The 27904-nt window shown below is 42.2% G+C and overlaps 2 protein-coding genes across 4 annotated transcripts in view; one reads left to right on the top strand and one right to left on the bottom strand.

Annotated features, from left to right (window-relative positions):
- Positions 1–1509: 1509 nt before the first annotated feature.
- Positions 1510–22515, bottom strand: CFAP97 (cilia and flagella associated protein 97). 2 transcript variants are annotated; one of them, XM_033159969.1, is made up of 6 exons: positions 22339–22506; positions 18404–19309; positions 18230–18301; positions 8264–8532; positions 2935–3085; positions 1510–2054 (listed from the first exon to the last, which is right to left on the bottom strand). In XM_033159969.1, exons 2-6 carry the CDS (start codon positions 19278–19280, stop codon positions 1921–1923), a joined length of 1503 nt encoding a protein of 500 aa, XP_033015860.1. In that variant the 5' UTR covers positions 19281–19309; positions 22339–22506; the 3' UTR covers positions 1510–1920. The 2 variants fall into 2 exon arrangements, with proteins under 2 accessions (XP_033015860.1, XP_033015861.1); XM_033159970.1 differs by lacking the exon at positions 2935–3085 and having other exon boundaries at positions 22339–22515.
- A 3142-nt stretch (positions 22516–25657) lies between these two features.
- Positions 25658–27904, top strand: part of SNX25 (sorting nexin 25) — a 54512-nt gene continuing 52265 nt past the window's right edge. The window contains exon 1 of one of the 2 annotated variants that reach the window (XM_033161057.1): positions 25658–26386. In XM_033161057.1, the coding sequence (XP_033016948.1) occupies positions 25874–26386 (513 nt within the window). In that variant the 5' untranslated portion in view covers positions 25658–25873. The remainder of the gene's footprint in view (positions 26387–27904) is intronic. The other variant, XM_033161058.1, reaches the window with a different exon arrangement.

Below are 27904 nucleotides of genomic sequence, written 5' to 3'. Positions count from 1 at the left end.
AAAGCCAAAATCACATCAAAAACCACTGGGTTCAGTGGCAGGTGGGGATTGCTAAAGTCATTTTTCCTGGAACCCTGCAACCTTTCCATTTTTTGCCATGTGCATAAATCTGCATGTTAAGTTAAATGTGTGCAAGTTGTGGGCTTACCGTACTCAAACAAACCAGAAAGCTACCCGGAAAATACACCATCAATAGAACTTGTGTTTCAGGTGGAAACATTATTTCCTATATTAAAGAATAATGGGTAATCACTACAGAGTGCTGGAGTTGGCAATCAGTATAGAGAGAACTTTAATTAGAAGAAGGAAGGGAATTTGACTCTATGACAGACTTACTAAACTTAAGCTCCAAATTTACCTCATTTTGTTTATATCTGGATAAAATATTCACAGAAAGGAAGTACAATGCTGAAGACAGATGTAATTCAATTAATCATTTACTTAAAGCTTTAAAAAGAGTGACATACAAGTTTCATGTCTTCCATAATCAATCAAGTAAAACATTTAAGATGACACTGTTTAAAGCTAGCACACACTGTGCTTTCTATGAACAGAAAAGTCACGGAAAGGTTTAAAAGTGCTTAGTAGTTTTTTTAAAAAACAACAACAACAGTGCAACCAGAAGATGGCTTGCTCATTTGTACTTCCTTCAAGAAACAGTGAAACTCTACATAAAGAACCATTCAATCAGCATAATTGTGCAAATACTTCACAATGGCAGAGCCATCCAAACGTTAGTTACATCACAAGGTCAGTAAGAGAGCTCTAGTTCACAGAGGCTACTCTTTTCCACACCATTGTCTAAATGTTTACTGCTTAAGACATTAAAATTGCTGTCAAAACTGAGTTTAATTCACAAAAAGGAGAGCTTCATTTAATTAACAAAATGTATGCCAAGCTTTTACGGGAGACAATGGATAAAACCAAATGTACTGCTTAAGTTCCAAGTAGTAAGGGTCAGTATAGAAGGTTGGTGGTGCTTGCCTCCTGTCACCAGCATGGCTGTACCTTACGAGGAGGCAGAGAAGCAAGATGGCCTATGGGGTGCAAACACATCTGGTGCTCCTGCCAGCATGTTCACACTGCATCAGGTATGCCTTTTTCTTGCCCCTCCTGGTAAGGGCACAGCAACGCAAGGGGAGGGTCACGTAAGCATATCCATCCCTCCATTCTGACTGCTACTGGATACGTGTAATATTAAAACATTTAACGATAACACTGCTCAGTATTAAGCATGGATCAAAAATCATTCTTGGAATGTGGCACGGAAGCAGCAGCAAAGCATAAGCTCATCTGAAAGCACTCAGTCAAACAGAACCATTTCAAGAATCACCAGAAAGAAACGGAGTTGAATTGTACTGCATATCGTCACTCTACCATTTCCACAAGACCTTATAAATAATTATATGGAACACCAGCGATGTAATTCTCGTTGAAGACTGCATAAATTGGCTGTGCTAAATTAAAAACAGCAGCTACACTGTAAGAAACAAAAGATTGAGCAACTAATCCAATGCAAATGTTTATTGTACAATGAAAAATGAAAAGCAATTATTTTTTGTACACTTTTACACTGGTCCAAAAGTGCTACAAGTCCACCCTCTACTCTTCACATCTGAACTTCAGTTGTGATTGAAGAACATAAATAAGATTTACAGTGCCACATTTCTTATACAAATATATCATTAGCAGAAATACTGATTGGGAAGATATTATCCAACATGTATAGTTAAGATCTTGCTTGCTCAAAAAAACAACAACAACCAATAATAATAATCAGTGTTGTATCTGTTTGTAGTTAATATCACTTTCCAGTGTCCTTTAATCACCAACAGTGAATATTACAATACTCTTGCACAGACTTCACAGCAATCTGTAACTACATCAGAATTAAAAATCTGGTGGCAAAGTGCAAATAACTTATAGCCAGGCAGTACGGATACTAGTGGGTTTCAATCGCTGCAGGGCACCACTGGATGAGTCATAAACAGGTCTTTCACTTCTCCGACTCACGGTACTAGATGCGCTGTGGCTGGATGCTCGTGAAGCACCTCCTGTAGGGAAGGACACAGGAAAGGGAGGACAGTATTAAGGTGGTTGCAGGTCTCCGCATTTTGAAAAACAAAGCCATTTAAAATCTATGCAAGCAACTCCACGTTTTATGATAAGAAATACTGGGTTAGGGTCTTAACAATTGCAAAAGGGGTTCAGCTTATGGGAAGGGGCTGTCTCCATGCCTGTTTTCTGCTGCTGTCTTGTGAACCCTCAAAAAGCCACTTCTGAGGATCTAGGACATTTGGAGCAACACTTTGGATCCAACCCGTAACACGTGTTTCGCCCTTGAAATGTACCCCCACAGAATCAATAAATCTGATTTTCCACCCCGCAAATATCCATATATTGTTTTTTTCTTTTTCTTTTCTTCTTCTCTTTTTCTTTGTGTCACTTTATTTCTTTATAATGGAAAACTTTTCCATAAAATGTTTACACAAAAATAATAATAACCTGAAATTCAGTGCACAAGTAAGCCTAACCCAAAACACTCCAGGGGACTAGAAGATGCTAAACAGTAATGGGGACTTCCTTTAAAAGGGGGAACATAAACACTACAAATAACCAACATTTGCTAGAAGGCTGAAATTTGGTAGTCATGTTGCCCAAAGCATTTTGTTTGCACGAAAAATCTGAGAATGGGACTTGTTCATCTCCCCATATAACTCTCAATGCTTAGCTGGACATGCAGGGCGACACACAGAGAGCAATGCAAGTTGCACATGGGACTAAATGCTGGGTGTTAGTAATTTTCTTTTCTTTTCCCACATTTGAATCATGTTGAGACTGGGGGATGAAGACATCCAGGATTATACATGTATACTTGAAAGCATGTTTCACTATTACAAAAAATACATAATGAAAAGCGCAAACTCTGCTTACGAGAAGGGCTGTGGTGGCTTAAGGCAGACTTCCCTCGCCTTGGAGAGGGAGCAGAACTGAGGTAACTCATCTGCCGCTGATAGTCCATGAGCTGTTCAGAGCGCCTCATACCAGCTGTTGGTTTCACTGCTTCAAGCCTCTTCAAAAAAGCCTTAAATTAAATTTGTTTAAAATGTTACCTTTTTGTTTAGAGAAAATCCATAGCAGTTATCATAACTAGTTAAAGCTGAATACCATTTCTTTGCTATGATATAATTTGTGTTAGGGTATCATGGGCAGCAGAAAAGCTTCCTTTTAAAGAACTAAACCAAACCAAATTTGATGTTGTTGATATAACAGTGAAATGGTAAAGTAGCACATTATGTTTCCTACCAGCCCAATTCAAACACCAACAAAAAAGCAGTGTCAAACTTTGGAGTGATTGTGGGGTTTATACATTAGATCAGCTAATAGGGTCAGATTGTGAATTTTGTTGTTTTCTGTATTGCAGCTTGAGTAGGCTATCATTTACCGGCGAGGGCCAAATAGTACCGTAATGTAATCGCTGCAGTTACCACTCCTGTTGTAATTTACGTTCAGATACTCTTAAACAATATTCCTATAAGCATGGGGATTAATGGCAGGAAAGCAGAAGCTGTGAGCCCTTCTTGTTGCCAAGGTATTATGAACTCTTGCAAGAATTAACACACACCATCCAATGAGCAACTGCCTGAGGGCCTTGCCACCCTTGCTACATTTGAGCATACTTTTTTATAAACACCAATTTCACGAGGATACCTATCTAGATGGCTTATACTGACTTCTATGTTTAGTTTTAGAAGGAAGTACTGATAGCTATTATATTCTTGATTTGTGTTGAGTGTGTAGGCCTACTGTCACTCTCTTCCCCCATCTCCCTGTCCCCGATCTTGCTTTGTTTTTTTCCTTCTTCTTTCTTATATTTGGCACTTAAATAAATATGTTTCGTTTTTGTGTTGTTTTTTTTTAAAAAAGCTCAAAGTTACTCCCTTCAAACAGTGCTTTATTCAAAATGGAAGTAAAATGTGAGGGAGACCACACACTTAAGCTCCCAGCTACACATGAATTATCAAACAACTGGCCACTGGACTCTTGGACAGGTGTTTGGCTTAGTTTATACGATGTCTCCTCTAATTTCATTTGCAACAAAAACCAGAATTATTTTTCACAGCAGAGGTGGAAGAGTACATTTCAAATCTAAATTTAACTTCTTTAGCTAGTTGAACTAGAAATAAAACTTCTATCTCATACCTTAACTCCACATTTTCAGATTTTTATCCCTGCTTCTCTAATAGGAAATCCAAAATTATCAGACACATCAATGTAATCATTTTGCTTGATGCCACTGATGGATCATATAAAATCTGAATACTTAGTATGGGCAAGTATTCGAGGAGACAGTGTGTTTGTGTTTCAGTGTGGTGTTGTACAAAGGATGTCTGCCTTGGAATAGGGAGAGTCCAAGTTCAAATTCCTTCCCTGCCTAAAAAAAGACGTCTGAGTGATCTTGGGCCAGTCAAAATATTGCAGTCAGGATTACCTCACAGAAGAATGGAAGGGGATCATAAATGCTGCTCTGAACTATATGGGGGAAAGGCAAGATAAAAATGTAATAATAAAAAAGAGGAAATGCTTTTCTAGAAGAAAATTCTCTTCAGCTACAGCAACATACTTCATGTTGCCAATTCTGTTTACGTGTAATAGTCATAAGAGAAACAGGAAACTGGTTTTTGTCCAGTATAAACAGCTGTCTATATAAAAATGTCCAGAACACACAGAATATCCTGTACTTGGCACTGGTTCATTTCCCCCAATACAGATAAAAAATAAGAGCTGTTGTGAACTTTCCAGAAAAAATATGAATTGGAACATTTCCATAAACAAATAAGGTTAATTTGCAGAGGTAATTTGCATTGGATTTCAACTGAATTTAGCAAGTTAGCATTTTACTATTTAGTAAACATAGCTAAATGTACCTTGTATCACTGCTACTACTAACAGTTGCACTGAAATATTCCTTAATATAAGGACAAGTTCCACTGTCATTCAACAAAAAGAAAAAAAGAAAAGAAAAAAGAATTTGCAGTCTGATATTTGGTTCTGAGAACTAACAGAAGGATAGTAAAGGAAATTCTGGATTAAGGAGCTTAAAAAGTTGTCTTCATAAAACCAAGGGCAGGGGAGATAATCAATTTAGAATGAGGATTTCAAAATTTATTTAAACTTACATTGCTATCAATGTGGTGCTTGGGGAAAGCGCAGGAATACGTTCTTGCACTAACTGAACAAATAGGCCTACTTACTTTAACAATGTATTAAGGGGAAAATAGAGAGAAATGGCAAAGAAAGGGCTTTGACTACAATCTAGAGCAGTGGGGAATGTAAAAATAAAAGGTTACTTTAAAATGCAAGTGGAAATTTTACTCATACAAAAATTATGCTATAAGGTATATTATATACAACTAGTTATTTCACAATGGTCAGGAAACAGCATCCTGAGGCTATTATGTATCAATTGTCAGAATGGCTGTTTTCAGATATAACTCGGTCTAAACCATAGGTTAGCATTACAAGAGCAAGCCCCAATGAGTTTTGAGATTGTGGGTTCCTTCTTCTGGCAAGTCAGAAGCTTCCACTTCCACTTTAAATTAACTGCAGTTTAGTTCATCGCCTGATCCCTAAACTGTGGTTAATCTTTCTTATGATTAACTGTAACAGGCCAGCTTCATCAACCATGATTTGGCTTGTTTCAGAGAAAAAAAACCATCATTAAAATTAATTAGTTTGTCAGAGTTTGGATGACATGACAAATTGCAGTTAATCTAAAATGGAAGTGAAAGCTTCTGAATCTCTCCTCATGGCTCCAATGAGAGAAGGATGCAGGCCTGAGGCCTTCTGTGAGCTATTATAACACTAAACCATGGCTTAGTGTTATATCTGAACAAGGCCAGCAAATTACGTTGATGCTGAACAGTCACATTGAAAGGACACCTGCCAAGTGAGGAAAAATTCAAAATTCAAAATAATCTATAAACTTTCTTTTAACCTGTAAATGTGTTTCTATCTAGGAAGGGTTAGCAGAAAACAACATGGAAGATCTGCTCCCTTACGTAGGAATGCATATAGAAAAATATGATTTAAAAGGATAATCGACTTTAGAATGGGACCAATGACTAAAGACAGGCTAACCATGTACCAATAACTAAATAAAGAATAAATAAATGCAACCTGGGTAATTATAATGAAATGCTAAATAACCAAAACAGAAATTGAACATTCAGTAGTTAAGAGTTCACCAAAAAAGAACCTTTTAGGTCCATCTTCTGAAAGATCACTAGTTTGCTAAACAAGTGTGGTCAATCTATTTCATTTAGAGCATGAGGGATATGGCTGCTAAAATTGGGAAATATGAGCTCAACGCAATTACAGTATATCAAAAGAACCAGCAAGCGAAGAACAACATGGACAGATATTTCTGTCTGTAGTTCTTAACAGAGAATTTAAGCCCTGATGAAGAAAATGTGCATGGACTAATCTCATGGCACAAAATTCACCAAGTATGTGTATATGCCAATATATCTGATGCAGTGAAGAATAATGCAACTGCAGGTGTGTTAAGAGGGGGTGTGTGGGAATCACAGTATCATAATGTCATCAAACCATTCTGCGGTGAATTTACATCCAGAATATTTGTATGCATTTGTGGTTGCTGCACCTCAAAAGAATATAATTGAACCTGTGAAGGTTCAGAAAGAGACCAACAGAGCAATGGGATTGCAGGGTGGGGATACACAAGGAAAGGCATCAAGTGCTTAGATTTCTTAGTACTTGTATAGGAATATTTTTAAATAAAATCCTGAGTACAGTATTGGGGAGACTGAGTACATTATATAATTTACTGCAAATTTAGGATTCATAAACCCTTAGCAGAGATCAGAATTCTTATGTAAAAAGCAGACAGACCATGAATCAAACTCTCTCTGTTCCTGCATGTAATAATACTTTGCAAAATTACATTATATTACTATTTGATCAGCTCTAGATAAAGACCTATTACACGGAAATGTGAGTTTCCATTTGCATCAATATGTGTTACTATGGTTACAACTATGGTTCAATGGTAATGGAACAAGTAAAGATACAGATAATGAAACTGACTGCTAGCTGTCGCCTCAATTATTTCCATTTCATTTTATGTTGTGGGCTACGTTCTCCATGCTAGTGACACACTATTAATGTACTCTCTTAGTACTACATAATTTGTTTTTCTTCTTCCTTGCTACCAAGATGACAATTCAATAACTCCTCAAGTTAACTTTCTTTTTTCCTAGGGAGTGGTAGATAGGGATCCCTCCAACCCACTCCTTATCCGAGGTGTGGAGCCCTTGTATATAGTAGGCCGCATTTCAGCCATGCAAAAAAGTCAAAAGGTTTACACACAGCTGTGCATCCAGACAAATAAAGCAGCATGCACACTATTCCTTTAAAGCGTATATGAAGCACATTATTCCCCTCAAAGAATTCTGGGCGCCCAACAACCCTTAAGAAACTACAGTGCCCAGAATTCTTTGAGGGAAATAATGTGCTTTAAAGGTACAGTGTGCGCGCAGCCCAAGAGGCATTATCAAAATTTAGGAACACATTGCAGCCTGGGGAAAGTACTCAAGAAGGGCAGGGAACAGGGTCAACGAGGAGGGAGATCTGGGAGGAGGAGCCGTAACTATGGCACTGCAGCCAATAAGACTAGGTGTGCTGCACCATGGCAGTGTGTATTGCAGTTGGGGGCTGTATCATTGCTGGGGGATCACTGGTTCCTTCTCTGTGTGGGTGGCATGTGGACTTCATAGTTCACACAATGGTGGAGTGCGGTTGTGTTTCCAGGGATTCTGGGGGCATGCCATTTTTATATTGCTTTTTATTTTCTGGTTGGCTGGTTTTCTCCTCTTTCCTGTTGGGTTGAACACGGACAGAATGTGGCGGCTGTTACAATGACACATCTGGAGCAGGGGTCAGCAACCTTTTTCAGCCGTGGGCCGGTCCACCGTCCCTCAGACCATGTGGTGGGCCGGACTATATTTTTTGGGGGGAAATGAACGAATTCCTATGCCCCCAAAATAACCCAGAGATGCATTTTAAATAAAAGCACACATTCTACTCATGTAAAAACACACTGATTCCTAGGCTGGATTGAGAAGGCGATTGGGCCCCATCTGGCCCACGGGCCTTAGGTTGCCTACCCCTGCTCCACAGCATAGCAATAGAACAATGACACTGCTCAGTGACTCTGCTTAATAAACGAACTTCAACTAACCAGATTCTCTCTGTCAATCCTTTGCTGCTCTCTCTGCCTGTTGATGGCACTGTGGTACATCTTTGGTGCTGGGCCTGAAGGTTTCTTCAGTGAGGCACTTTTGCACCTGGGCGTTGCAGAGTGCTTTGTCAATTCCTTTAAGAGCCTTTGGTTCTCCCGATCAATTTGTCGAACTTCCTCATTTGTGAAAGAGTAGTTTTTCCTTGACCCTATAGAGGACTGATCCAAGACCAGCTTCTGTTGTTCTTTTTTCTCCAGCTGCAGAAAAGCTTTAAACACAAGTAAACCTTTGAGAAGCCAACATATATGAAGGGTGTTGCATATCTTCACTTGAAATCCAGAAATATCTTGAGTTTGGGTTTAACCAGCTAACTTGAGGGGGTTACCTCATTTTCAGCCTATAGCTTTTAAATGGCAACACATGCATACGTAGCAAAAGCTTACAGCAGCTTTTTCCAGCCTGGAGTCCTGTGGGTGTTGCTGCACTATGACTCCCATAATGCTCCAAACCATTGACTATGCTGGCTTGTGTTGCTGAGAGTTGTAGCCCAAACACTCAGAGGGCACCAGATTGGGAAAGGCTAGCCTAGAGAGAACACAATACTGCTGCTACCATGGCACCGAAGGATATTTGCAGTGCACTCTTTTGCAAGGTTATTTATCCCAGTGTGTTCACTGGCACTTTGTTCTAGAAAATTGTGCATAAGGTTGCAATATTAGGCTCCAAGTTTAAGAGGCACACCAACTCCCATTTGTTTCCAAACAAAAGAAACAGAATGCATGTAAACCATAAAAAGTCATGGCACAGCACAGAAGTATACCGGTACTTAAGGAGGAATCCAACACATATGTGAAGCTGGGTCTTTGAAGAGCTGATGTGCATTGTAATTCTTAAACAAGAGCTAGGATTGGGCAATGTGAGCACTTGGCCACATCTAGAAATACATGGTGAGCTGATAATATAGATAATTTTGAAAATGTACATGCAGTTAAGACAGAGTTCTAAAACCAGAGGCACACTTGCAAACTGGAGATACTATTGTGGGTGCTTATCACAACCTATTCTATTAGCTATAGCAAAATGCTTCCAAGTCTAATTTCAGCAGGCAGAGGGATGCAGGAAGGGACCCTGTAGTTACATGTAGTCTACCCACAAGTACCATATTGGTGATCCCTGAGTTAAGATGTCCTACACTGGCAGTTGCTATGGAAGAGTCTCTCCAATCCATACTTGGAGAACCACACTATATCAGCTTACATTTCTCATCATTGGCAATATGTACACTGCTGAAAGAAACATGAGCATTAGCCAAGGACAGTATGTTTTAGAGTTTCAGACACCAGATACTCTGTTCTTCAACCTTGTGTGCTATTGAGTTAGGCACAGAGGTGTGTTTAAGCAACCCAAAGTGACATGGCAAAGGGTCTACAAATAGCACAAAATATTTAAACAAACATTTCTTAACATTTGTCTTGCATTTTTCATTCTGGGGATTGTGGAATTTCATTTCCATGATTCAACTTCTAGCATTGTAGTTAATATACTGTCTCTGAGCAAAAGCCTTGACTACTGATGATTTCAGGAGTGATTAGGTCATCTTGCCTACTTCTAACCTATGATTCTACCACATATGGAGAAAGGAAACTGTTGCTTTCTGCTGAACGGATATGAGACTGCTCAACTAATCTGTTTACAGTAGGCAGAGTTTATTTCAGAGGCCTCTGGGGCGGATAGATATCCTCTACCGGTAAGTTTTTGTTGTTCAGTTTTATCAACAGTAAACCATGGACTGGAATTTAAAATCAAATACTTCCCAATTTGCAGCAAAGCAGACAACTGTGCAACTGGTGGTAGCCTTAAGGTATGAGTCTTGGGCAGGCAACTCCCTTTTAAGTGTAACAAAAACCCACAGTGATCTTAGAGAGCCTCAAATTGTTGAACAAGTTTGATTTGTCTTTAGGGAATTAAATGGCAAGAGTAAAAGCAGACAGAAGGTGGTACATAAATTTTAAATCTTAATTAGGTTCAAAATCTACAGAAATCAAGGGAACATATGGTGTGTTGAATGGTGTGTTCAGAAACTCTGCATGGATAGAGACCTCCATTACTCTTAGATAGGTTTCTACATGACTCTCCAAAACCTTACACTGGGTGACCAAGACTGAAATAATAAGCAGTATGCTGAACTGCAAACAATAACTAGGAAAACAAGTTTTGGAAAAGGGCTACTCAGTTCGTGGAAAGAGAGACACATTTCAGCTGTAGGAGTATGCAACTATTTAACAAAACATTTAGCTATTCTCAGTGTTTTAAGAGGTTTTAATTATAATTTATTTTATGTTGCACTGTTTTGCTGCTTAGTTGATTGCCACCCCTGGGCTATGTTGAGAGGAAGGGTGGAACAGAAACACAATAAATAATGATGATGGTGGTGGTGGTGGTGGTAAGGTAAAAAAGGTAAAGGTACATGACCCCTGGATGGTTATCTCTAGTCAAAGGTGAATATGGGGTGTGGCACTCATTTTGCTAAAGGCCGAGCTGGCATTTGTCCACAGACAGCTTTCCAGGTCATGTGGCCAGCATGACTAAACCGCTTCTGGCGCAACGGAACACTGTGACAGAAACCAGAGCACACAGAGACAATGTTTATTTTCCCGCCACAGCGGTACCTATTTATCAACTTGCACTGGCATGCTTTCAAACTGCTAGGTTGATAAGTAATTATAAGCCAGGATTCAGAAAGAAACCTAAAAGGGAAAGCCAATGCATACGGAGAAGAGAGCTAGTTATTCCATCCCAATACCCATCTTCGCTTGGGGCGAAATACCAAGAACTGGTAGAAGAGTTGCAGCTAGGGGAACAGTGTCATGATATGCATACAGTGAAGAAAAGGAATGATTTATTTCCAGCAAAATTACAAAAATTGATAAAAGGGTTTTCCCCAAATTAATAAAAGGTGCTTTCACACTACTTAGTACTGAATTTCATGCCAGTGTGAAATTAAACTGAATTAAAAGTGTTACCCTTCCATGTGCTCAGTTTCTCCCAATATATCAGTATACAATTCTAAGTAACCAGTATTCCACCTGTATACTTTAGTTAAATACAACAGGTTTGATTCAAAAGTGCCCTTCTACTCACAGAAAACTGTTTTGTATCTGGCAGTGGAGTGCTAGGTAAGGAAAGTGAAATTAAATCAAAAGATTGCATTATGCCTGCATAATAGTTTGTGTACACTAGCAAAAGGATGAAAACAGCCCTATAACCTACCTATTATAGTACTGCACTGCATGAACTCTTAAGTATTTGCACAACAATAGTGGCTTTCCCCCCTTCTGCTTGTGTTTCTTTAGATTCAGCCCAATAATCTTCATGCTAGAAGTGTATTCGAACAAAGAATTTGCAAATCCAAAATATAAGAAAGCATTTGTGTTCATTTGTCTCTGTTATAACATCACTAATCTCTTGGCCTGGTATTTCCTTTACCAATGAAAGTCACGCCACGCCACGCCCCAATTCTGACAGTAGACGCAACAATATTTAAAAGTTAAAAATTGCACGGACTTGGGACTGGTATGTCAAATTTCTGACATCCACTAATAAAGTTTTAATCAACTGGGTAAATATGTAGTGGGAAATTGTTCCAGCAACCACAGTTACTTGTTCTCCTTCACTGACTTGAAAAGGTGTTCAGCCTGGTATGGTGAACTGTTCATAAACTGCTTCTTCAAGTGTCTGCATTAAAGTGTCCAGAAGGAGAACCTGGGGCAGTTATACACATTTCAGACGCCCAACATGAAGTAATGATGCACACATCTTTAGTGTTACTGTCTTTGTGCAATGCTAAGCCATGGCTCAGCTTTAAGAGAATGCACTGGGCCTTTGCCTCATATGCTCTTCCCCTCTAGCCATAACAGGCATTCCAAGGCTTTGGCTTCTATTTTAGATAACCTCAGCTTGTTGTTATATCCAGTACTGGACAAACAGCGGTTAATCTTAATTACAGTTTTTTTGAAACAATCCAACTTCAAACCATGTCCTAAGAGTTTTCCAGGTGGTAGATGATGCCCACAATTTTTGACCTGGCCAACAAAAAGATGTGGATGAAACACACAAGTCCAAAGAACCTTTGTGCACAGAGGACCAGTTGTGTGGTTATTTAGCCAGTGACAACCTTTACACGTTCTGTTCTAATGCTTTACATATTGGAATGTGGCAAAACAACTATTAAATATTGCATATTAAAGAGTCACTTACACATCTCAACCCTTCATTGCTTGAAGCTTCTACATAGATAATTTCTTCTAAATTAGAGTGCTTTAGTTTTCTGCAATGGATAAAGCACCCCAGTCTTGCTCTACCATACAGTCCCTACGGAGGACAGTTAAAAATGTATTGTTTAATACTGAAACAACAAGGTCACCTTAGGAAACGAAGTGAAATCTTAAAATTCCTAGATTAGCAGATTAAAATGATTGTTGCTAGATACAATATACAGTACAGTGAAGTTGTACAAGACTAATCTTTCCTACACCTCACTGAGAACAGTTAAAAATGTGTATATTGTGAACACTTGGCTTCTGCTTCATAAGCAATGCCATCGTAAACAAAGGTAAAGCAAATGTCCTAAGGCACAAGAAGGGAGTTTTCCACTTCTGGCCCACCTCTTACAAATAATATAAGATTGCTTTCATATAGCCAAAAATGTGGTCAAGAATATTCTATCACCACAATTACTATAGATTCATTAAGAGAAGTGCTACCTAATTTTCTAGAAAAAGAGGTGCTGGAATTCACCATGAACACTTCCCTCCTTCTCTTAGAATGGCTATGGCGCCCACCTGAAAGGTGCTGGAACTAAGTTCTGGTGAGTTCCGTCTGAAAAAAAGCCCTGATTAAGGCACCAGGTTTTCTCCTTTCACCATGGGTAGAAGTTAACAATCTGGAACAGGGATAAAGAACCTATGGTCCTCCAGATGTTTTTTGGCTATAGCTCTCATCATCCCTTACAAGGGATGCTAGTTAGGGATAAGGATAGGTATAAAGCAACAAATAATCTGCATGAACACCAGCACAGAGCTTAATGGCTGTATTCAAGACTGTGTGATTCAGCTGCACCAAGGAGTCAAGCCCCAGGCATGTTCTTTGGCAACTTTTGCAAAATGGTCACAAATAAGAAAATATTTTGGGTGGTATTTGTAAACAAATACCACTTTGTTTGGCAGTTTGGGATATACAGTACTTAATGTAATCAGTTAAAACTTTATTAGGGTGATCATGTTGAACTTAAAAGGGACTTCACTATCAAATATATTTTATATACAGTATATAATTCCCCCCTCCCAAAAAAAAGTACAATTGTGAGATAATCAAAACAAAGATGTCTTACAAATTGTATTGGAAAGCTATGATCACTAAAAAAAAAAGGCAATTGATGCCATGGATATTAGCTATGCCCGCCCGGGATAAATACATCTATGTATCTCAACTATAAGCCAATCTACCAATCTATAAGCCAAAACCAATCTACAGTTCTTCCTGCCTCACTGGCTTCTGCAGGGAAGACACTGGAACCAAGACTATGACATCAGACAGCCATGAACAATTCCACATATCCTTAGAATATTGCACCTATCCATGGATTGCAAAATGCTTCTGGAGACAATCCTGGCTTAAAACCAGAGCTTATATATAACATATGTATACATTTTTTAAAAAATAGGTGGTCTATGGCAGCACCCAGACTGTTTCCAGGATTAGGATGAAACTATGTGCTAGGTGCTGTACAAAATAAATGTAGATTGATTTTGACTACAAAAATATTTAGTTACATATTCCAAGTCATGTTTAACATATTGCCCATTAAAGTAACCTCTCTTTGATGCTGCCCCTTAAAGTTCCACATTAGTTTAAATTTCTCTCCCTAATTTCTGCCTACAGCACTCACCTATTTTCTGCCAGCAAATTCCTGAAAACTGGGATGTTTCATCACATTGATCTATATCAAGTCTAACTGTATGGAGAAATCCTCTTTCCTGCTGTTCAACTCTTGAAACACTCCTGATGCTGCAATGATTACTGCCAGCATGTCATAATACAGAATCTGCTTACATGACATCAGCAGTGCATCATAATAGATTGGCACTGGACATCTCATATCAGAGCAGTGTAATCAAATGATAGAAAGCATTCAACAAACTACATATATTTGAACTAATTCCATAATCCTCAGCTCCAGCCAATAACCATTCCACAACTTTTGAAGTCATACTGGTGTTCTCTAAGATTGGTTACATTCTTAACTTTTAAAAAACTTTTCTAAAACAAGAGGACATGCCTATGTGATCATCATCTGAGGTCCTTCTTTGTGTCTCTCCTCCGCAAAAGGTCTGGAGGGCAGCAATACGAGAACAGGCCTTTTCTGTGGTGGCTCCCCGCTTGTGGAATGCTCTCCCCAGGGGGGAGGCTCACCTGGCGCCTTCATTACCTATCTTCAGGTTCCAGGCAAAAACAACCCTCTTTTCCCAGCCTTTGGCTAATTAAACTATCTATGGCCTTTTAAACTGTGCATGTAGGTGGAGTGTTATTGTTCTTATTTATGTTCTTGGTATGTAGTTTGTTTTTATATTGTAAACCGTCCTGTGATCTTCAGATGAAGGTCGGTAAAATTTTTTTAATAGATAATTATTTATTTATGCTAAATTCTGCAGCTTAGCTGCATTTAACTTGTAAGGAGAGCGCAGGACTCATAAGTCACCCCACATTATATATTTTGCAGAACTGGGCTATACTTGCTCTTCCGAATGAGTTATAATACGGAAAGTGTCCTCTGGGTGGACTGAAATCTGTGGTTTATTGTGCTCATTTCTATCTTTTATTGTTTTGTATATATGGGAGACTTCAGTTCCCTATCATGCATTGATGTGCATGTCTAACTGAGTCAATACAGGTTGTCAAGAAACTGTAATGAGATACTGAGAAGTAAAGCAGTCTCTTCTGCTAACTGACCAAGAGCTCTGTGTTCAGAGAGCTCCAATTACATTCTAAGAGTCCTATTCTAACTCACTTATGCCCAGAGACAGACAAACGGCTCTCTTCATCTACAGGACATTTTTATACTGTATTTGCATTACAAAAACTGGAGGCTAAACAGGAGACTAAAAAAGTGTGGTCTTTGCATTCTGTAAATGTGTGACATGAAAAAAGGTATGCAAAAGTAGAAGTTGGGCTGCAAGGAAAAAAATTCCAAAATCTGTATTAGGGCAATACCTTTATTTGGTCAACCCAAATGCCAAAAAATAGCAGGCAGGGAAGGAAAAAAGTTGGTTGACAGATGGAGTCTGCATCTGATCACAGTCTCAAGATGCAACGTGAGAGAAGAAAAAGCAGACATTAAAATGAGGTTTCAGGTTGTCTCTGGGGCTGCTGGCAAGAAAGAAAATAAAATTCTCTTCACCTGAGAAAAGATGCATATGTTGTCAAGGGTCTTCTGGAGTGTTAACAGTTAAAGAACATACCCTTTCAAAAACGAAATTACCAGTGATGCACGAATAGAAGAAATATTATCTTGAAAATAAGTCTACCCAGAATTCAAGTGAAAGAGGATGAATAAGTATACAATTATCAAAGGATAAATAGTGTTCTAGCATCACATTTTAAAGCAATGATGATCTGAGATCTTTTCAGTCTTGATCTGATGAAATATCTTTAAACATTCAAAAACCATGATTAAGCTAATACGTACTTGCCGTTCTGCATCAAAGCGGCTTTAATGGTTAATAATCCATATTTATTTATTTGGTGATGTTGTGCTTCTTTTTAAATATAATATATTTTCAAGAATTCATTGGAATACCCTCCCTTCTCTCTTTTGATTTATCATCCTCTTTCAAAAGTGCCTGAAAAATGTAACATTCAGTTTACGACTGAAGTATGTAATTTTGTGTTGCTAATATCAGGTGCTATTTCCCCAAGGCTGACACCTGGATAGTTCCTGCAGAGGAAAGGCACGTGTGAACTTATGTGCAACTGAGGACACTCCTGAACAGCAGAGCTTCATACGCATGACAATTTTATATGCTCGGATTACCATTTTCTGCCCTGCAGGAGGAGATCAACACACATTTCCTCTATTTCATATCAGTGAATTTAGTACATTGTGTTCAAACAGTTCTCAGGCATCATCTGGACTTTTGATCACGTCTTCCCAAGGAGTACAACTACTAAACTTCTATTGCAGTAAAGAAGGGGAGCTTTACACAGTCCTAGAGTTTTCCCATATGCATGGGTTGCCCTCCAACACAATACCTCTAGTTGATTTTCAGAATAGTTGCTACCATGGGTGCAATACTTTGGCAAATTTAAGACAGGGAGATAAAAAGTCTTGAAGGCTCTGTATGGGTTAAGAGTGTTTTAAGTCCAAAAGAGCATTGATGCTAGTTAGGCTATAAGGTAACTCATGCTTTCTTTTCCTTTTTTACTTGGAAAGGTGTTTGGATGTGTTTACCAGTACCACAAACTAATAGAAGAGCATACGGCGAATTCTGTTTCATTATTAATTTGGTAATTATCACCTCATAATAACAAGTAAAGCCGCCATAATTAAATACGTAGCATTGCGTCATCATTGATTATTGCCTCTCAGTAATTTATTCAACAATGAACCTCTGCTAGGAGAGAAAAGGCTGACATGTATCAGCTACCAGCATCCTAACATCTGAAAACTGCCATGTGAAAATAACAACTTATTTTACTATACAGTAAATATACACTGAGTGTCCATTGTTATGATGAACCATGAGATCTGGTTGTTGCTGTGGTGCAAAAAATGAGTAGAAGGAAAATTGGGTTCGGAAGGCCTTGGTGAACTAGGATCACCACACCCGATTTATCCTTCAGGAGATAACCAAGTTTCCCCAGTCCCCCTTGAATGTGATTTTTTGGCTGGACCACAGCAGCTCTGCTGGGGAAAAAAATGTCTTCCACTGACTGCTTCTTTAGTTTATAAGCGGTCCACAGAATTTGGCTGTAAATTTCAGGTTCTCTCTTCAACTACAAAACTTAGCTAGCAATGTACTATTTCATGGGTAGGCAAACTAAGGCCCGGGGGCCAGATCCGGGCCAACCACCTTCTAAATCCGGCCTGCAGATGGTCCGGGAATCAGCGTGTTTTTACATGAGTAGAATGTGTCCTTTTATTTAAAATGCATCTCTGGGTTATTTGTGGGGCCTTCCTGGTGTTTTTACTTGAGTAGAATGTGTGCTTTTATTTAAAATGCATCTCTGTTCATTTCCTCCCCAAAAAATATAGTCCGGCCCCGGTAAAGTCTGAGGTACAGTGGACCAGCCCCCTGCCGAAAAAGTTTCCTGACCCCTGTACTATTTATTTAAACACATACATACATAGAATCCAGATTCTACTTCAGAGGTTATATGTTGTGATTTATGATGCTACTATGGCCATGCAGATTTTTACCACTACTACCCTGAATTCAAAAATATATCCAGTGGAATCAATGGGAACCTTTTGCGCTTGCTGCACAAATGGGCCCGGGAGACCCAGATTCAAACACCCACTCAATCACTAAGCACCGTGGGAAACCCTGGTCCTTTAATTATTTATCAGCCTAACCTCCACAGCAACTTATATGCGCTGATGGAAGTATAAAATGGACAGGGGAAACTCTGTGTCCTTCCTTGAGTTCACTGGAGAGAAGGCACAATATAAATGTAATAAACAGAAATAAAATGGAAATACATTTATTGTATATAAAGTGCAGTCTATCTAAATAATAACTTTACCAAACAAATGTTTTGTTAACAATTGCTGTTCTATGAACTCAAGGAAAATACTGAAAACAATGTTTATCCAGATCTGGAAGAACAGCAGAGACATACATGTTATATCGGAATGTTATTATATTGAGAGAGCAAATCCCATACTTTTAAAGTTAAGAAAATGTCACCTTTCAAAAGATGATTCAAGTCCACAGCCTCCTGCAGGACCTTTTGATGACATTTGTGATCCAAGTCAGGTTCTAGGGAGAAACAGAAATTCAGTCAGGGCTTCTAATTGTTCTCCTCAAAAGTGTAAAGCTGTCTGCAATTTGTATGCTGTGCTTAAAACACCTCACACTTACCATATAAGTCCTGGCTCACATTTTCTTGTCTTTTAACCTTTAGTTTCTTATCATTAGATGCTGCAAGTTCAAAAGACTGGATGGGACTGATGTCTGGAGTTGACAGAGGAGTCACATCAGTCACAGTATCTTCAGACTCTTCTGCATAGTCACCGAGCTTGGGTTTTACTTCCACCGATTTAATTCCTGGGCTGGGTTTTTGTCTCAGAGAAAGAAGCGCCAAGCTACATTTGCTTTTCTTTTTTGAAGACGAGCAGGATGAGTCTGACAAGCAACCATCTGAATCTGAGCAGTCTGTATCAGAACTACAGGATAGGCAATGTGAGGAGGAGGAAGACGAGGAGGAACTGACTGCAATATTCTTGCTAACCTTTGCATTATTAGACTGCTTAGACAACTTAAGTCTAACCCTCTGGTTTCTGCTGTCATCGCTACTGTCTTCTTCATCTGTATAGTAATTTTCCTCAGATTCTTTAACTATTTGGTCAACTTGAGCAGAAATATTTTTTCCATGCGTTCCTTTACCTTGTGCTGAAATCTTACCAGATGTACTTGCCTTTTCTGAATTTAAGGAATCTAACGACAACACACCATTTTCAGGATCACAAGCACCATTGTTTAATTTCCCCCCCTCCTGAGATTCTGTATCTTTATTTGCTTTGTCTTCCTCCTCACTACAGTTATCCTCCACCACTTCGGTTCCCATGTTCAAGCCAGGTGTGCCTACAAGTGTATCTTCCGTTTGTGTGTGCTCACCATTTCTCTTCTCATCTGTTTTTGTTGTTGCTCCTTTCCTCGCCGCGTCTTCTTCAAAGTCACTATCGAAGAAAGAGTGATCCACTTCACAATCTGAAACATCTTCATACATACGGTCCATGATCAAAAAAGGCTGCTGAAATACGGTTCCTGCAAATGGAACACTGGAATTACTAACTGAGAAATAAAAAAATAGCTTCAAAACCCACTCTACAAGTCAATCAATCAATAAGTCTCCTTTATTGGCATAGAAAAAGTGCATTCTATACATGGATCAGAGCACAATACAGTTAACAAAATATAGTAGGAGATAATTTAGGATAAAGCTGTCCAGACATTGTGAGGTATGAAAATGGCTCTTAGGACCTATGATGGTGTAATTTCATGGCATCACTCAAAAATCTTGTCACATCCTCCACAGCGTCATCACAGCATTCAGCAGATAGGACACCCCGGAAGAGCCAGTGTGATAAATCCCCGCCTTCAACAAGGGGGCCAAATACTTATCATATATTTTTGCATAAAATGGGCAATAAAGCAAAACGTATGTGATGCATTCAACCTGTTTTGTGCCACAAGGGCAGAATCAGAGTATGGGATTTTCGAAAATCTACCTTGCAAAACTGCAGGTGATAAGACATTAAATCTTCTGAGGGAAAGAGCTCTGCATAGGTGGGGATCATAAAGCTGGTGTAAATATGGAATGTCCTGGCCAAAGAGGGTGGAATTCCCAACCCCAATGGGGAACAGGGTTTATTGGCTGTGCTGCTAAGGGTTTGGAATTCAATCTCAAGGATTCTGCGCTTGATTGTCTGGAATGCTTCCAATTGTGGGAGCATAAGCAGCAACTCAAGTGAAAAGCCACAGGTTCTGATTTCGCTTTCACTGCGAGCTAACCATTTGGAGTGGTGGGATTCTGCCAGCATATGGAAAGTTAAAGAAGAAGGATTGGACATGAAACGTAGGGGGAGCCAGAATTTTATAGTGGTGAGCCACACTTTGGTTTAACTACAGATCTTATAGATCTGCTTCAGTTTGCATCCCTGTATCTCTGCCCAACTTTAATTCTATGCACAATGTTAATCATTTATCTTTTTTAAAAAGACAATAATGATCCTATAGGGGATATTGTTGCTTCTTTTCCCACCATTTCATAATTGCACTAAGGAAATCACATTCATTTGATATTGTATGGAATTGCTTGTTTCTGTTCTGAGCTTAACATTTTCATATAATCTAAAGGTGCACAAAAGCTTGCCATGCTGAATCGACACCTCCTGGCAAAGTCTCACATAGAAAGCTACTAAAATGCTTCCATAGGAAGCCGAAGGAAATGCAACATAGAAAAATACAATTTTTAAAATGTCAGATAATTGCCACTGTTCCTTCCTGAGTATCATTGTTGAAAGCGAGGGAGGAACACAGAGAACATTTCACAGATGCATGTGCTGCAGACTGTGTGTATGCTGAAGGCAAGCACGTTGGCGGGCATGCGACACTGATCTGGACTATTCTAGTCATGGGAAGTATTTTCACAGTGGGAGTGGGGTACCTGTGCTCCCAATGTTGTTGGACTACAATTCCCATCATCCCTGACCACTGGCAATGGTGGATGGGGCGGATGGGTGGTTGAGTCCAACAAATACCGTATTTACTCGAGTCCAACGCGCCATCAAATCTAACGCACAGCTCAATTTTCGCAACGTAATTTGGCCAAAAAAGGTGAGCATTAGATTTGAGTAAATACGGTATATTGTTATAGATTGAGGGGGTATTCCCCATAAACCCTAAGAATGAATAAATGTTAGGATTCTGATTAATTGGGATACGGATTAAGACACAAACTTGCCACCGCTTGGCAGAGGGAGGAGCAGGCACCCGGCTTTTGTAACAATATGAAAGGCTACAGGTTGCCTAACCCTGCTTTACAGAAAGAAAGGATCCATATTAACAGATGCTGCAAAGCTCTGCCACTGTCTTATCTTACCACTACAGGTATCTATGTATTGGGGTAAACAAAATCTGAGGTTTATTTTCAAAAGGGGAAGTGGGCTCCAGCCTGCCTGGATACCGCTTTCTTTGATCTGGACTCCCTGTCCCCCACCCTGGCCCATGGCAAAGAAAAATGAAGGAGGTGGTAGAATGATCTATACCACTTCAGGCTGTTGGTGAGCTGGATGAATTGCTTTTCATTTATTTATTTTTTAAATAAAATCTCCCTACAAGTAGAAAGCTAGCACAGTAAGGAGAAGCCTGGGCTAGAATCATTGTCTCCTATGTGCTTCCCTGCCTCACTTCTACTTGCAGGGAGGCGTTTGTATGTTTAACATTATGAAGGATTCAAAACAGACTTCCTCCCCACGATCACTTGCATCTGAAGCAGCACAGCCCAACCTACCCAGCTCTGATCATTCTGCTACCTATCTAGACCAGGTCCGTCCACCCCAGAATGCAGGAAGCCCACCGCTCCTTTGCCTGCACAAAGCGAAGTTTAACACTGGGAGATAGCTTCAGGCTCACTCTTCTAAAAGGCATAAGCATTCCCCCATTCGAGGTAGATCTCAAACACCACGTGCCCTCCTCAGCCACAGCTAAACAGGCTCCGGCTGCCTAGGAAGACATCTGTAAAGAGCGCAGCTTCCTCCCTCCTGAGTCGTGACCGCCGCCGATCTGTGATGCGTCAGGGCGCAATGGGAGCGACAATAATCGCGCGCAACTCGCCCCCCCGCCCGCAACGACCTTTGCTGGCGACAAAAGCCCGCCCGCACGTCAAGCCGAAGCCTAATAATAATTATTGCTGCGACATTGCACGGAAGATTAGCTAAGGAGCTCCTCGAAAAGGCTCGGCCCCTCGCGAAGGAGGCTGTATATAGAAAGCTAGCTACGCGCAGAAAAATGGTTTCATGTAGGCAGGGTCGGACGGAGGGCAGACCCTTCCTCTCCTCGATGGAAAAAGGCCAAGGAGTGTTCCCCCCCCCCCATGCTCCTCCGATAAGTCGGAGGAAACGCCGGCACACGCCCGCCACCTTCCCGCTTTGTTGTGGTTACACAGCCCGCGGCGAGGCGTCGAAGGGCAGTACTCTGCAGCAGCGGCTCCGCCAACATCTACCTCCCTGCAGCTTCCGGCACAGGAGGCAGGAGGGCGAGCAGCCTGGAGCAAGCAAGGCTCGGGTACTCACCGCGGGCCGGCCGGGCAGAAGACGTTGCTAGCGCCTCGGCGCTTGGAGGTACCTTCGGAGAGCGCTTCTCGCCTCGCGCTCTCCACCAAGCGCGGCTTCTCCCGCCCGGCCTTGTGTTTGCGTAACCACGGGAAGGGCGGGATTGGGGAGAGGAGGGGAAAGAGGCTGCTTCCGTCTCCGCGTGGGCATGTGTAATAGTTCCCTTTCCAATGCAGCAGGTGGAAGCCTTGAGCTCGCTGGCTTTGCCTCGGGGGCCGCCGTCGCCTTGTCACTTAGAGGCGCTTGCCAAGGTGTGCCCTGAGGGCTGCCAGCAGACTCCACGGCTAATCTTGGATGCGCCGGCAGGCTAGCTAGGCGGCCGTAGCCGCTTACTCTCTAGCTAAGGTCAAATCTTCGTCTCGTAAATGGTAGCGACTGGCAATGCCGCAAATAGAGCATGTAATCCTCGCAGATTAGGCGGGGATCTCGGATCTTTTTGCCTTTTCTGTCGCCATCACCCAGCGTCAAGAGCGCCCCTTAAAGGTGTGCTATAAACATTAAGAGCTTCCTCCTCCTTCGATGGCTCCTTCACGAGTTTGCTCAAAGGGTTTTGTAAATAAGATCCGCTACAATCAGTGCAAGTAATGCGATCTCTTGGTTCTCAAATTCCTCACGGCATCTACACAACCTTTGCCTTAAACTTCATTTTCAAGTGAGTTATGGCTGACTGTTTAAGTTGCATTCCCCAAAGCGTTAAGGAGTAGGCTTAATATGGTCACTGATTTGGGGTTACCGGTAAGTCTCATTAAGAAGTTGGATCTTCCGATTAAACGTGCAAACGCCTGTGTTGCATGGCTACTGTTCAACACACGCTTATCACTCAATCCCATTGTTTTAATTTCTGAGGAAATGCATAGGATCATGGTGCAAGTCTCATTTAATTTAACAGCCTTTAGGGTTACAGCCTGTAGCAGGATCTAGGCACATTTACTTGAGAATAAGGCCCACATTATATTCATTGATTATATAAAATAATTAGCAATAATTATCAAATGTAAGGTACCACACTTAGGCAGGAATAAGCAGCTGCAGAAATATAAGATGGGCGACACTGGTCTGCCAGTAGTAAATGTGATTCTTAGTAGACTACAAGCTTAACATGGGACAACAGTGTGATGCAGCAGCAAAAAATAAAATAAAATGCTAATGTTATTCTACATTACATCAACAGAAGACCCAAACCTATGGATTCAACTTGCAAGAAATGAGATTCCAGCTAAACATCAGAAAGAACTTTCAGACGGTAATGATAGTCCACCCACAAGGGATACAGGGCTGGGTGGACTTGAGTGGACGATCATTATCACCAGGACGTTTTATTTTGCTTTTTTGTAACTGCCCCTCCCATGGTATAGCAGAAGCCTTGCTATGCTTGCATGAATTTGTGGACTGTTATGGTAATAGAGAGTAGGGACGCGGGTGGCACTGTGGTCTAAACCACAGAGCCTAAGGCTTGCCGATCAGAAGGTTGGCGGTTCAAACCCTGCGACGGGGTGAGCTCCCGTTGTTCGGTTCCAGCTCCTGCCAACCTAGCAGTTTGAAAGCACATCAAAGTGCAAGTAGATAAATAGGTACCGCTCCGGCGGGAAGGTAAACGGCATTTCTGTGTGCTGCTCTGGTTCACCAGAAGTGGCTTAGTCATGCTAGCCACATGACCCGGAAGCTGTCTGCGGACAAATTCCGGCTCCCTCGGCCTATAGAGCGAGATGAGCGTGCAACCTCAGAGTCCTCTGCAACTGGATCTAACGGTCAGGGGTACCTTTACCTTTATGGTAATAGAGATAAGACTCTACCAGTTTAGCAAATTACAGTAAATGTCACCTTTAGGGTTTGGAAAGTACATAGGTACTGTAACCACAGAGCATAACAGGAAGCTATGTGACTTTCCAAAATCATATATGAAACTGCTAATGCAAGCAGGGAACAAACATGAGAGCCCCCACAAGTTGCGGGAAGATCAGAGCTTAGCATGCTCTTGTCTGTGCAGAACTTTAGCCAGTTAGGAAGCTTATAGTCATCGGGCATGAGCTCAGGCATTTTTGCAATACAGTATGTATAAGTATGCTTTCCCCAATGTGAGGTGCACAGCCTTTGTGATCTTATTCGCCCTGTGTCTAGATTGATGCATCTCTCAATAAACTGAATAGCTTTTCCACCCATCGTCTCCTCAATTGGCTTTATGGCAGGAGTCAGTGCCAGAGACCCTTGGGGGGGTGTTAACAATAAGAACTGTTCAACAGTGGACTTGATTCCCACGAGAGGTGGTGAACTCTTCTTCAACCTCTTTAAAGCAGAGGTTGGATGCTCATCTGCCATGGATGCTTTAGCTGAGATTCCTGCAGCGCAGCAGGTTGGACTAGAATAGATGACCCTCGGTGTCCCTTCCAATAATACAACCCTATGATCATATGGGAATGGGGGTGGCACTGTGGGTAAACCACAGAGCCTAGGGCTTGCTGATCAGAAGGTCGGTGGTTCGAATCCCCTCGATGGGGTGAGCTCCCATTGCTCAGTCCCTGCTCCTGCCAACCTAGCAGTTCGAAAGCACGTCAAAGTGCAGGTAGATAAATAGGTACTGCTCCGGCGGGAAGGTAAACAGCGTTTCCACTCGGTGCTCTGGTTCGCCAGAAGCAGCTTAGTCATGCTGGCCACATGACCTGGAAGCTGTACGCCGGCTACCTTGGCCAGTAAAGCGAGATGAGCGCCGCAACCCCAGAGTCGTCCACGACTGGACCTAATGGTCGGGGGTCCCTTTACTTTTATGATCCTATGAACTCACGGCCATGCATAGGGTTGGGCTGCATACTCTTGGTGCCGAAACCGCCCTGCTATCACTCCCTAGTTTGTAGCTGGGTTGCAGAATGCAACTGGAAACCCGCATTTTGCATGCTTCTCAATCACAACCAGGCATTGCAAAACGCAGGAGGATTTACAGACTTCCGCTGGAGGGAGCACTTCTTTTTTCTTTTCCTGAGAAGTGAAAACCCACAGAACAGAGCCGCTGCGAGAATCTCAGCACTAAGATTGACACCGCAACCAGCCAAGGGGAGAAAGGCAAGAGCTGGCCCGGAGCTGCTGCCTTTACGCGGCTGGCCCCGCCTTGCCCGCTGGAGCACACATGGCTCGGTTTCCAGCAGTTGCTGTCATTCAGGCACTCCCTCCTCCTCCTCATCCGCCGCCTCCTCTCGCCGCGGCGCGCAAACAGGCTCAGCGGGGCCTCCGCCGGTTCCTGCGCGAGATGCGATGAACTAGAGAGCCGGTTGCAGCGGCGGCGGCGGCAGCAGCAGCAGCAGCAGCAGCAGCTTCTTTTGTTCGCAGTTAGGCGGCCAGGCTGCGTCGCTGTAGCTGCGCGTCCCTTCGGGGATCCCGGGCATGAGCCCGGCCGGCTGCCTGCGCCCATGCGGGGCTTTGAGTCTTGTTGACGGGGTGGACGCGACCTTGCGAGGGGACCCCCGCGGCGGGAGATGCGCTGGTTCCCGGAGACGCCTGGAGCAGCATGTTCCCCGATGCCGACGCCGCTAACGTGCCCTCCAGCAGCAGCAGCAGCAGCAGCAGCAGCGGGCAGCTCGATTCGGCCGCCGCCGGCTCCCCTGCAGCTCAAAGTCCCGGCGAGTCGTGCGGGAGCGGCAGCGTCCCGGCCGCCGCCGCCGCCGAAGAGGACGACGAGGCGGCGGCGGCGGCGACTGGTCGCGGCTTGCCCTGCTCCATGCTGGCCGCCGGACTGGGGGTGCTGTTGCTGGCGGTGTCCCTCTTCCACCTGGGCCGGCAGAAGGAAGGCGACGACGGCGAGGAGGCGGCCGAGGCTGGCGGGCAGCCGAGCCTGGCCTTGCTCCTGCTCCAGCTGGCCCTTTACCTGGCCTGCGCCGCCAGCGCCTTCGTAGTCGGCACCTTGCTGGCTCTCGTCAGCCGGAGCCGCGGCCGCCTCAGACCCCCGCCGGATTTCCGCGCTGCCTGGAACTGCCGCTACCCGGGCAGGGAAAACGCCGCTCCCTTACTGCAAGCTGCCGTGGTAAGCAAGTATCCCTGCCATGGACCCCTTGCCTTGCGCCGAATTACCGACGTTGAGTTTATTAGACTCTTTTCAGAGTGCATTCCTTGCCTTACAAAGCAGCGCTGGAGTTCAACCCAGAGTTGCCCGTGTAGCCGACTGTGCTCTCTCCTTGGATTCTCAGCTCCGTGGGGTAGACGGTGCCTCTGAGCCCATACAGAGTATGTTTTCTTCCCGACTTGGGAATCCCAGAGATCTCCCGCCTTCCCCAGACATCTGGGGTTCAACTTTAGGCCTCTCCGGATAGTATGTTCAGGTAGACTGGAGTCCAGGTGTCTTTTTTTTTTTTTTTTTAGCAAGTAAGTGTAAGGTGGTGTAGGTTTGATTCCCGCCCCCACCTCAATATCTCATACCAAAATAGGAATAAGGGGGGGAATCTGTGTACCTGGATGGCGTGGGTGCCTGCTTAGCGGCCTGAAACCTAATTTCATCTCTCCCTGCTGAAAGATGACCGTCTCCTATTATTCACCTGTGCAGTGACAGTGCAGCTGCTCCAGTTCTTTTGGCTGCAGCGCCCGAAGTAGCAGGGGATTATTTCAGGCCTGGGAGCTTAATACTGGTAAACTTGTTCAAAGTAGGATTAACAACAAGCAACACTAGAAAGTGTGTGCTGTGCTGCTGCTGATAGGTTTTAATGCTGCCCTGCAATGGTTGTATTTGGTTTGGGTTAATGCTTTCTTGCTGTTTTTATTCATTTAAACCACATGTCACTCAGATAACCCTTTGGAGCAGTGCAGAAATACAGTAAATAAATAGAACTGGTTCAGTAGGCGAAGCTGGCCAATTTCAAATGTGTGTTCCTAAATACTACGTGCTTATGAATAAAAAGCAGAAAAACATATCTCTCTATTCAGTTGTTTAATTTGAGGTGTTCTTTTGTCAATTTGGCAAACAGGCAGGGTGACACAGCCCACTTTTATGGCCGTGGTTTTTTGGGGGGTGCCATTAAAGGGAGGCCAAATTATGAGAAGCAGCAGGTGAGTATGAAGGCACCATATTGCACAGGATTTTGATGACATTGAAGGATCCGCGCTTCATTCTTACTTTTGGTAAACTTTTGTTTACCACTACCAAGGGGAGCTTGCAGAGTGGATTTCTTCTCTATACCAAAACATACACACCTGCCCTCCCTAAATGTAGAAAGTTAGATGTTCACCAGCTCTGGAGTATCTAGTTTTCTACATTGAGGTTTTTAATAGTGGAGCACCCATGCTGTCTGAAGTGGTGCAGCACACACAGATTTACCATATGAACACAAATCTAACGTGCCATCGAATCTAATGCACACCTCAATTTTCAAAACCTCAAAACAAAAAAAGTATTTGCTGGCGAATGTAAATGCGCCATAAAATCTAATGTGCACCCCTAATTTTCGCGACGTAATTTGGCCAAAAAAAGGTGCGCATTACATTCGAGTAAATACGGTACTGAAGAACCGTCATTCCTTATTTGCTGTGAGGATAAGTGGGAAACAGTGTT

Source organism: Lacerta agilis, chromosome 9, assembly GCF_009819535.1.
Source record: "Lacerta agilis isolate rLacAgi1 chromosome 9, rLacAgi1.pri, whole genome shotgun sequence".
Lineage (NCBI taxonomy): Eukaryota > Metazoa > Chordata > Lepidosauria > Squamata > Lacertidae > Lacerta > Lacerta agilis.
The sequence above is the reverse complement of the archived record's forward strand: the minus strand, read 5'-3'. Positions and strand labels throughout refer to the sequence as shown.

Bases quoted from the DNA above. Each gene is read 5' to 3' on its own strand.
- CFAP97 (XM_033159969.1), bottom strand. From the start codon at position 19,280: ATGGACCGTATGTATGAAGATGTTTCAGATTGTGAAGTGGATCACTCT. The intron at 18,302-18,403 runs GTAAGTGTGAGG...GTTTCTCCCTAG, and splicing joins TGTGAGCCAGGACTTATATG to AACCTGACTTGGATCACAAA. The intron at 2,055-2,934 runs GTAAGCAGAGTT...CCTTCCCTACAG, and splicing joins AAGCCACCACAGCCCTTCTC to GAGGTGCTTCACGAGCATCC.